The 10973-nt window shown below is 45.7% G+C and overlaps 1 protein-coding gene across 1 annotated transcript; it reads right to left on the reverse strand.

Annotated features, from left to right (window-relative positions):
* Positions 1-463: 463 nt before the first annotated feature.
* Positions 464-10650, reverse strand: LOC311122838 (protein tweety homolog 3-like; the record flags this gene model as incomplete). The annotated part of the gene is made up of 4 exons (XM_084197153.1): positions 464-4242; positions 6534-6609; positions 8372-8554; positions 10514-10650. Coding segments are annotated over 4 exons (531 nt in total), but the record flags the coding sequence as incomplete, so codon positions are not given.
* Between the last annotated feature and the right edge of the window lie 323 nt (positions 10651-10973).

A 10973-nucleotide genomic window follows, 5' to 3' on the forward strand; every position in this document is an offset into this window, starting at 1 on the left:
CAGAGATAGAGAGAGAGAGAGAGACAGAGGGAGAGAGAGAGAGAGAGAGAGAGAGAGAGAGAGAGAGAGAGAGAGAGAGAGAGAGAGAGAGAGAGAGAGAGAAAGACAGAGGGCGAGAGAGAGAGAGAGAGAGAGAGGGAGAGAGAGAGACAGAGGGGGAGAGAGAGACAGAGGGGGAGAGAGAGAGAGAGAGAGAGAGAGAGAGAGAGAGAGAGAGAGAGAGAGAGAGAGAGAGAGAGAGAGAGAGAGAGAAGAGAGAGAGAGAGAGACAGAGGGAGAGAGAGAGAGAGAGAGAGGGAGAGAGAGAGACAGAGGGGGAGAGAGAGACAGAGGGGGAGAGAGAGAGAGAGAGAGAGAGAGAGAGAGAGAGAGAGAGAGAGAGAGAGAGAGAGAGAGAGAGAGAGAGAGAGAGAGAAAGAGGAGATTCATCAAATTCAATTACAAACCACTCCAGTCGTTCAGAGTCAGTTAAAGTTGCTTTAATTCTGTTTTTAAAACATGGATTCCAGGCTGAATGATGTCACCACCACAGTTTATAACAGACAGTATTATTATCTTAGTAAACCGTTGTTGCTGCCGGGTACAATAAAAACAACCATCAAAAAAATCAAGTCTACAGTACGTTTTTATCCAAAAAAAAGATGCAATGCAAGACACAGTCATTCAGCATTATTATAAAGAAAAACAGAAAACAAAATGGTGCCATTATTAGCATTATTACCCTACAAAAAGAGCTAGCTATTGTTTTTTTAGATTTATTTTTTAGAAGACAGAGAAATTAACACGTGTGATATGAAGAGTTGTTAGAGTGTTAAAACTTTAAGAAAAGGCCATTGGTTCTTAGTTTCCAACGGTTTTTTTGTCCCGTCATGCAAACGCAGTAGTATAGGTAGCGTTGTCATGGTGACGTGATGAACAGAATATTTAAACGAGTGGAATCACACCGGTTACGATTGTCTCGCTGAAAACGACAGAGAAGTGGTCTTTCATTCACAGTAAATTATACAAACACACTGAGCTTGTCATGGTAGGATGAAGTTGCTTCCTAGACACTGATCTAAGAAATGTTTTTGTGTTCCCCCTAAATGGTTAAGATTAGGATTATGGGAGGGTCAATTTATCCTAGATCTGTGGTTAAAGGCAACTTCTACCCAGAGCGAGTTAATCAAGATTGTTCGAACGATCATTCCTATGGACTCTTTCTCCCATTAACTGGAAATCCCTCTAGTTAATACACTACATTTCCCATGATGCAAATACTAACCAGTGTCAAAGTTAAAGGAGTGAGGGTGTATGGGTCCTGCAGTTCTATGTGTGTGAGTGACAGTTCACAGGACAATGGCTAGATATAAAGCATAGTGTGTGTGTGTGTCCATGATGTGTGTGTGTCTGCAATGTGTGTCCACAATGTTTGTGTCTGCGATGTGTGGGTCTGCAATGAATGTTAGTGTGCGTGTGTGTTTATTAGATGAAGATTGGTTAATACTAAGGACCAAGCCCTTAACTTGCCGGCAACCGCACACACAGACCACTGTACTGTACGTACAGACAGACAGCACACAGGAGAGAGAGAAGAGATCAATACCAAGACTACACTGGACGAGCCATCACACACAAGAGTGATGAGAGAGATTACAGCTACACTATTATTATCATCATACACTTTACAGCACATAGTAGAGAGAGAGAGAGAACTACTGGCAGCCCCATAGAGTTACATAGAGTACCTAGTAAGGTAAGATTAGGCTTTAGAGTGGCCTCTATCTAACTCTATGGTCGGCCCCTAGACATAGAGAACTACTGGCAGCCCCATAGAGTTAGATAGAGTACCTAGTAAGTTAGATTTGGTCTTTAGCGAGGCCTCTATCTAACTCTATGGTCGGCCCCTAACCTGGTCAAGGAGACAGACCGCTGCACCGCTCACGTTTCCTTTCACTTCACCGTGAAACAAAACAAGAGCTAACGTGAGATCAGGCTGGTTTTCACGAGTCTTAAGTGTTCCCACAACGCACACACTTTACATCAACGTGAGTGTGTTCTTTTCCGTCTCCCATAGTCACCTCGAAGATCATTTGTGCTTCTGAGAAGAAGAAAAAAGGTCCCGTTTGAGAAAGGTTGTGAACCCTAACCTCATCGTGACCTTTACTCTCAGTCTGAGGTCGTTAAAAATCACTGTTTAACAAAATAATAAAAATGCAGTAAAGTAAAAATTCTTATTTTTTAAAAAGAGAACGTTGGTCACAGCACCCAATGCTTCATTTTCAAGTTATATTAAATTAAAAACATGTTATTTTAAAAGTATTTCTCTGTCTTTCACCGTATGATCCAACATTATCCAGGATTTATTTTCCCTTTCTGAGAATTAAGGAACTAAAAAAGAAATGAGGGGGTAAGGAGAGTTCAGCATTCCTCATTATTCAGTTATTTGGCACAGGTGAGCTCTCCCATGTCCTTTAGTTTAGGAGAGTTCAGCATCCCTCATTATTCAGTTATTTGGCACAGGTGAGCTCTCCCATGTCCTTTAGTTTAGGAGAGTTCAGCATCCCTCATTATTCAGAGTTATTAGTCCACAGGTGAGCTCTCCCATGTCCTTTAGTTTAGGAGAGTTCAGCATCCCTCATTATTCAGAGTTATTAGTCCACAGGTGAGCTCTCCCATGTCCTTTAGTTTAGGAGAGTTCAGCATCCCTCATTATTCAGAGTTATTAGTCCACAGGTGAGCTCTCCCATGTCCTTTAGTTTAGGAGAGTTCAGCATCCCTCATTATTCAGAGTTATTAGTCCACAGGTGAGCTCTCCCATGTCCTTTCCTCTTTTCCTCCAGTCCCAGAGTTAGTTTGGGAACGCAAACTCTTTCTCCGGGAATCTGGAATCGGATTTCAGAATGTTTGGAATTCCACCATGTTCCGTTCGATCCTGGACTCCTATTTACATGTGCGTTAGACGCACGCAAACACACACAGAACACGGAACACACTCAAGAGAGAGCTCACGATTCACGTTCTAGTCATACATGTAGTTAGTTAACGTGGCTCCTACACAGGTTAAATGGAACACAATGCTGTACGGTATGGGGCTAAAATCTATCTACAGCTTTATACAGATATTAGAGAGAGTGGTTACTCCACAACATGGCTTTCTGATTCAGTTTCAGGCCACATGGTCTGTCTGCACAACAGCCCTTGCAGTAAAGTCGAAAACACCAGATGTTACAGGAATGTTGGGAGCGTTTTGCGGGAGTGCAGGGGCCGTTTTGCAGTCAGATTCTGTGTCCTAGTGGCTTGGTAGATTAGATGGCAGGAGGGTTGTTTACAGAGGCAGGTAGAGTAAAGAGAGGCACACACACTTACAGGCCTCTATGTGTGTGTGTGTGTGTGTGTGTGTAGCCTAGAACGTGATACAGCGTCAGTCCTTAGAAACACACACACTAAATACATCTAGATACCACCATGTTTCAGTTTAGTCTTCCTCAAGAATGTAACTCATACTAGTTCACTATTTACAGTTCTATACAGGATGTGTGTGTGTGCGTCTGTGAATGGCTCAGGCTCATACCTGCAGTAACCACCAGAGGGCAGTATACTTAGTAAAGAGAGGTGGAGGGATCCAGTTTGAGATGGTGTAAAGCTGAGTGGGACTGTGGGACGGTTGTAGGGGAGAGGGGTGGATGGAGTTGAGGTGGGGGGGGGGGGTATCTACAGGGTTCATGGTGATCTTCTGGAGTCTGTAGGTAGGTTGGTGTTGGTTGGCTGATGTGTTGAGGTTCTGTTCTAGAGTGTTGGTGCTGGTGAGTTGGGCTGGTTGGTCCGTTGGTTGGCTCTGCTTTTCAACCCACTGTGGTCTGTTCAGGTGAATCAGATAAGTATTATTTTAGTGGTTCCTATGGGCTGAGGAGGTGGTTATGATCCTTAGTGGTTCTGGTTCTATAAGTGGACTACTGTGTCAATAGGTTCTAAGGAGTTGGTGGTTCTCGTGGGTTGTGGTTCTTTAGTGGAATGAAGAATTGGTACTGGGTTTGTTCCTGTTCTTTAGTGGTTGATGAGTTCTTTCTAGAAGATTCTGGTAGGTTATAGTAGGTTCTGGTATGTTTTGGTAGGTTCTGGAAGGTTCTAGTGGACAGAGGACTGTGGTCTGGCGAGGGGATGTGGTCGGCTGGCCGGGTCCAACTGGTCATTGGGGACTGACCGTCGGTTCTGGTCCGGTCGACTGGTGGCCAGATACTTGGCCCTCATACTCGAGGTGTACTGGAGAGAAAGAGAGAGAGAGAGACATAGGGGGAAGAGACAGAAAGAGGGGTAGGGGGGGAGAGAGAGAGAGGTAGGGGGAGAGAGAGAGAGAGAGACATAGGGGGAAGAGAGAGAGAGAGTGGTAGGGAGAGAGAGAGAGTGGTAGGGGAGAGAGAGAGAGAGAGAGAGAGAGAGAGAGCGAGAGAGAGAGAGAGAGAGAGACATAGGGGGAAGAGAGAGAGAGAGTGGTAGGGAGAGAGAGAGAGTGGTAGGGAGAGAGAGAGAGAGAGAGAGAGAGAGAGAGAGAGAGAGAGAGAGAGAGAGAGAGAGGTAGGGGGGAAGAGAGAGAGTGGTAGGGAGAGAGAAATAAAAAAAATAACAAAAAAGAAATATTGTGTAGCCATCAACACTGCCCAAATCTGACTCATTCTCCAGCAGTATCAACCGGAAGTGAGTAGGGAAGAGTATGTATACTAGTGTACTTTAAAGGGGGAGTGAGTAGGGAAGGGTATGTAGAGATATGCTGCTTACAAGTGTCCAGAGACAGAGAGAGACAGAGAGAGTTGAGGACGGGGGGGGGGGGGGGGGGTTGGTAGAGTGAAACACTATGGTAAACAAGCAACATACACCAACACACAGTATAACACTTCCCTAGTCATTTGGACAGCCGGAGGTAGTGGATTAAAAACAACAAATATCACTACAAAGATTAGGATTATAATCTTAGATTATTTTTAGACAGGAAATAGTATCAATTATTTCATTGATCAATTGTATTAGTGCTCTAATTCTGATGTAGAAGGTTAGGTTAGCCTGGTATTAGTCAGTGGTCTTAGTGAGGGAGTACTGTAGCGCTGGGTTTCCAGTTTCTCAGTTTCCCCATCTCTAATGTGGAAACTGATGCTTGGTGAGCCATGAGGCACAAAATGGCCACCGTGCGTCACCAAACCAAGGTGGTGTCTACAGCTAGACGGTGGTGGTAGATGAGGTGATGTCATAGAGTTGGATAGAGGGCACATCTTTGCTTCTAAACCTTTGTGGAAAGTGTGACCTCTATCCACCTCTATGGGTGGTTCGCAGCAGTGGCCCTGTGAATCAGTGGTGCATTCATTCCTCCGATTCTGTTGCAAAACGCTTCTTAAAACGGAAGCAAACAGAACAAAACGGGGAGGAACCTACCTGAATTTGTCCAATAGAATCTCTCGTTTTGCTGTTTGCTTCCGATTGGTTCTTCAACGGTAAACAGTTTCCGTAATGAATACACCCCAGGTGAAGAACTAGTAGTGATGTTTAGTTATGACAGGGGACAGAGGGACAGATACAGGAGACACATGCATCTACAGGACGTGTACACACAGACACACTATGGGGACAGGACTCAAGGAGCTTGGGCTGTGGTTTCCCCAGGGGGACACGAATTAAGGACGGACATGGACAGGAAGTCACTCCGGGACTTCGCGGTAAACGCCTTCGGAACAACCAGCTTAACCAATGGCTGTAATGGAACGCTGTGCAACCGTCAGTATCGCCCGTCCACAGACTCAAGAGATACAACGTATAAAAGGAAAACCCAGCGTCAAGACACCAAGAGTCTCAAAAGAAAGAGCACGTGCAAAAAACCCATTTGTATTCCTACGAAGAGGTATACAGATATAAGAGAGCTCTTCAAGGGTTTGCTGTGCCAAACCCAGTCTCTGTACTTCTTTATTGAGAATACAGTTACACCTGATGATGCAGCGATACAGTTTGATTCAAGGAGAGGCACAAGAGGTAAAGTCTTGTACCACCAAATGGTTAGCACCACTGGCCCAGACGGATGGAATGAATAGCCTTCAGCTTGAAACTTCACCTCTGTTTTCTCCTCTTACCTAGACCTTGTGGGAACATGTTTAAAATAATTGAGCGCGTCCCAAATAGCACCCTGTTCCCTATATGGTGCACTGCTTTTGACCAGGACCCACTAGGAATAGGGTGCCATTTGAGATGCAAAACAGACTAACCAGAGTTGACATCAGAATTAGAGACCAACAAAATGGAGGGGTATTTTTTTCATCTGTGATCTGTCAGACTAAAGACCTGTTTTGAAAACAAACTATTACATTTAAAAATCCAGGCTGCCAAAATGACCTTTGCAAAGGTGTTTCGCCACTCAAAGGTGAAACACCTTCGGGGTTCGGAGGGGGCATACTGTAGTAGAGTGTGTACTAGAAAGTGTGCACTTACAAATGGTGGAGGGGAGAGGGTGTACCAGAAAGTGTGCACTTACAGAGGGTGGAGGGGAGAGGGTGTACTAGAAAGTGTGCACTTACAGAGGGTGGAGGGGATTCCCTGCCAATCAGAGGCGTGTTCTCACACCTGGGGGTCTGAAAGTTTGCATTCTGGCTCCTGCGTCACAAACGAGAGGTTACTGAGGTCACTTCCTGGTTACTGAGGTCACTTCCTGGTTACTGATGTCACTTCCTACACTACAGTCCTCCCTACCACAACTAGATTGCTTCCCAAATGATCTCTCCTTTCTCCCGAAGTGTGCACTTGTTCACTTCCCTTCACGAATAAGACTGGAATATGGAAACTCCATCTGCTTTTTACAGTTGTAGGGAGTAGTGGATGAGTGCACACTTCAAGAGGACGGAGTTGTGGTCGTCGTCCCCATCAGAAGCACCTTGTCTGCTGTATTATTGTCCTGGCGCTGGTTGTTGACTTGCTAGTGCATTGGCCCAGTAACCAAAAGGTCAACGTGCCCTTGAGCAAGGCACTTAACCCCAATTTGCTCCAGGGGTGCCGTGCTACTATGGCCGCTGCTGTAAAACAACACATTTCACTGCACCTATCCGGTGATTGTGACAATATAACATCTTATTTTTGTATTATTTATTTTTTATTATCATTGATTATTTTCTGTGTAGTTGTATCAGTGGTATACTCAATGGGATAAATGAACGCATAACTTAACTTACTTGACTATTGAAATGTATGTAGGCCTATTGATTTACTGACGTACGTTGACTGAAGTGCGCTATTTAAGAGGATGGGGATGAGAAGCATGTACTGCAGTCATCATGTGTGTGGACGAACGCTGTAAAGCCTTGTAAGCCACAACATTAAAACCATGCAGATTGATATGCGTTTCACTATATCAAAACAGTATTGGGCATCATGCTTACAATGATCCCTAACATGGTCCTTATCAGTGACATGAAGATATGGGGTCTCTTTACTGAATAAAATAACTTAGGCTACTTTATATGTTTGTGAGTGTATCTGCCTTCAATGTGCAGCCTGGTGGTTACATACTACAATAGTGTCAACATCTGTCTGAGTCCATGCAGCTCAAATGATCAGTGACGGACTAGCTATCATGTGCTAGCTAATGACTGGCAGGCAATGGGTTCCCGCTAACGGCTAGTAAGCTAACTCACACCCTATAGCTGTAGCTTTACGGTAGGCCGATACCAATCAATGGCAATTGTGTGGCTAATTGGTAGCATGCAATAGCTAACTTGTATGGCAGGCAGGCAATGTGTTTCTGGTAAAGGCTAACTCAGATATGGCTAACAGGCTAACTCACATGTAGCCTAATGTATATTGCTGAGCCGGCAGTGTAGCTTCTCAAGGGTAACTGATAGCTAACTGATAGCAGGCAGTGTTTTGTTTATGCTAGCAGGCTAATTCACTCGCTAGCGGTAATGTATGGCAGGCAATGGCGATCGCGTAGCTAACTTGAGCTTGTGTAGCAGGCAGTGTGTCGATTCTGCTAGCGGTGCTAACTGACATGTGGCTAGCAGGCTAACTCGCTAGCTAGCGATAATGTATGGCAGGCAATGGCGATCGTGTGGCTAACTTGAGCTTGTGTAGCAGGCAGTGTGTCAATTCTGCTAGCGGTGCTAACTCACGTGGCTAGCAGGCTAACTCACTCGCTAGCGGTAATGTATGGCAGGCAATGGCGATCGCGTAGCTAACTTGAGCTTGTGTAGCAGGCAGTGTGTCGATTCTGCTAGCGGTGCTAACTCACGTGGCTAGCGGGCTAACTCACTCGCTAGCTAGTGATAATGTATGGCAGGCAATGGCGATCGCGTTGCTAGCTTGAGCTTGTGTAGCAGGCAGTGTGTTGTTTTGGCTAGCGGCTACCGGTGGGGTGCTAACTCACATGTACTCAGTGACAGGGGCATTGCTGACAGTGTGGGCCGTAGCGGGGATGCTAGCTTCGCTGCCGTAGCTGCTACCACAGCTGTAGAGGCTGGGCATGTGCACGCGGTACAGGTTATCATGAGGACCCGCCCCCCGATTGCCGTGGGCGCCAGACTCGTCTTCGCCATCCTCATCATCCGTCCTTCATTGGCCAGGGCCAGGGAGGAGGGGCCGGGCGAGGTGAAGGGAGGTGAGGGTAGATGGGAGGGAGGGGAGGGAGGGAGGGGAGATCCGAGAGAGACAGTGAGTGAGAACAGAGGAGAGAGGAGCTGATAGAGGGTCAACTCAGACTCACAGGACCCCTGGAGGAGGATAATACACACTCAGGGTGAATTTCCCCTAGGTACAGATCTAGGATCAGCTTCCCCTGCCCCAAACCTGACCTTAACCATTAGTGGGGAAATGCTAAACTGACCCAAGATCAGGGTCTAGGGGCAGGTTCACACTAAACCACCTAATTTCTCTTGTGTTGGTATTGTGCAACAGAGAGATGCCAGGCAAGAATAACCCCAAAACACCCCCTAAAACACCCCCACCACCACCAACCCCCAGGCACCAACCCACCCCAAAGCACAGAGGTCACAGAGGTCACAGAACACTGCAGAACACTGTCAGGGGTCAAAGATCAGAAGTCTATTTCAGCCAATTATAGAAGGAGCCAGAGATATCATACAGCTTTCACCATCATCACCATCCTCAGTAGCAGCTTTGCCTTAGCAGCAAGGATATACAGCAAGAGGAAAGGAGCGAAGCTTAGCTTATTTAGAAAGGAATCATCTGAATCGATTCCCCTGAACTGCAGGCAATGACTGACTCCCCACAGCGAGCATTCATTTCAAGCTATTTGATTCATGCATCTGAACTCTTGAGTGCACCATAAATAATACAAATTCATACAAAATGTCCGAAAAAAAACGAATCAGGTAAGAAAAAAATGGCCGCAGTTGGTAAACCATTTTCTGCTGTGACATACAATGATAAAAAAACGTATAACGATTGTCAACGGAAAATATGGAAATAATCAGATAGGACGTGTGCTTATTGGGAAGGTGGTGGAGTACAGGTCAACTAAACAGGATATAAACTATGTTTGTAGAACTTTAGATTGGTCATTAGATTGAATGGGCTGTGAAGAGGCCAGCACTGGTTTAAGGAGAAGCTTCAACTGCTATCGCTTTAGACCACCAGGGGGCAGCAGTACTATTTCATAAAGTTCTACTGCTGTCACACTCACATAAAGAGCTGTACACAACTAATCCACACACACACACACACAACTCATCCACACACACACACACACACAACTCATCCACACACACACACACACACACACACACAACTCATCCACACACACACACACACACAACTCATCCACACACACACACACACACACACACCTCATCCACACACACAACTCATCCACACACACACACACAACTCATCCACACACACAACTCATCCACACACACACAACTCATCCACACAAAAAGGGCTCAAAAACCAGTCCTTATATGAAGCACTCTGCCAGTGGCTCTCCTCTAGATGATAGAAACACAGGTGTAGGTCGATGCGGTGGTAGATAGAATCTCTGTCACTAGAGATGTCAATTGAGAAGTCAATGTATAGTCCAAAATATACGCCATGGGCCAAACCGTCAATGACCCTTTATCTATATGATATGATCCGTGTTCCCATCAACTGTTACTGACGATTCCATCGTCCCGATTCCGAGTCACAGGTTTTCCGAATCAGAACATTGGAAGGAGAAAGGAGGACGAGGAGGAGGAGGAGAAACAGAAGGAGGGGGGACAGAAAATAACGGTGTTGAACCAACTAGAAGATGTGAAAGAAAACTGGGAGACAGGTGTATACAGGCAGACCGACGACAGTCTGACAGACAAACAGACAGATGCACTAGACTAAACATGAAGGCTGTGTACAGTAGTAGTAGTAGTAGTAGCAGCAGTAGTAGTAGTAGTAGTAGTAGTAGTATTAGTAGTAGTAAGATCTGATCAGTGTCTTAGCAGGGAATGGGCCAGATGTGTGTGTTCAGGTGTTTGTGTTGTGTGTGTGTGTTCAGGTGTGTGTTCGGGTGTGTTACCTCTTGCTCTGCCAGGTGTGCGGCACACTGCAGACGATGGAGGAGAACATGAGAGCCGTGATGAAGGAGAACAGCACCAGGTAGATCAGCCCTTCCACTCCATCATAACACAACCCTGTTAGAGCCTGGACATAGTCCTGGAACACAACAATATAACACCACCCTGTTAGATCCTGGACATAGTCCTGGAACACTACAATATAACACCACCCTGTTAGATCCTGGACATAGTCCTGGAACACTACAATATAACACCACCCTGTTAGATCCTGGACATAGTCCTGGAACACAACACTATAACACCACCCTGTTAGATCCTGGACATAGTCCTGGAACACTACAATATCACACCACCCTGTTAGATCCTGGACATAGTCCTGGAGGAGAGGAGGAGAGAAAACAGAAGAGGAGAGGAGAGGAGAGGAGAGGAGAGGAGAGGAGAGGAGAGGAGAGGAGAGGA

This window comes from Coregonus lavaretus (assembly GCF_964263955.1).
Source record: "Coregonus lavaretus genome assembly, contig: HAP1_SCAFFOLD_9688, whole genome shotgun sequence".
NCBI classification, from domain to species: Eukaryota; Metazoa; Chordata; class Actinopteri; order Salmoniformes; family Salmonidae; genus Coregonus; species Coregonus lavaretus.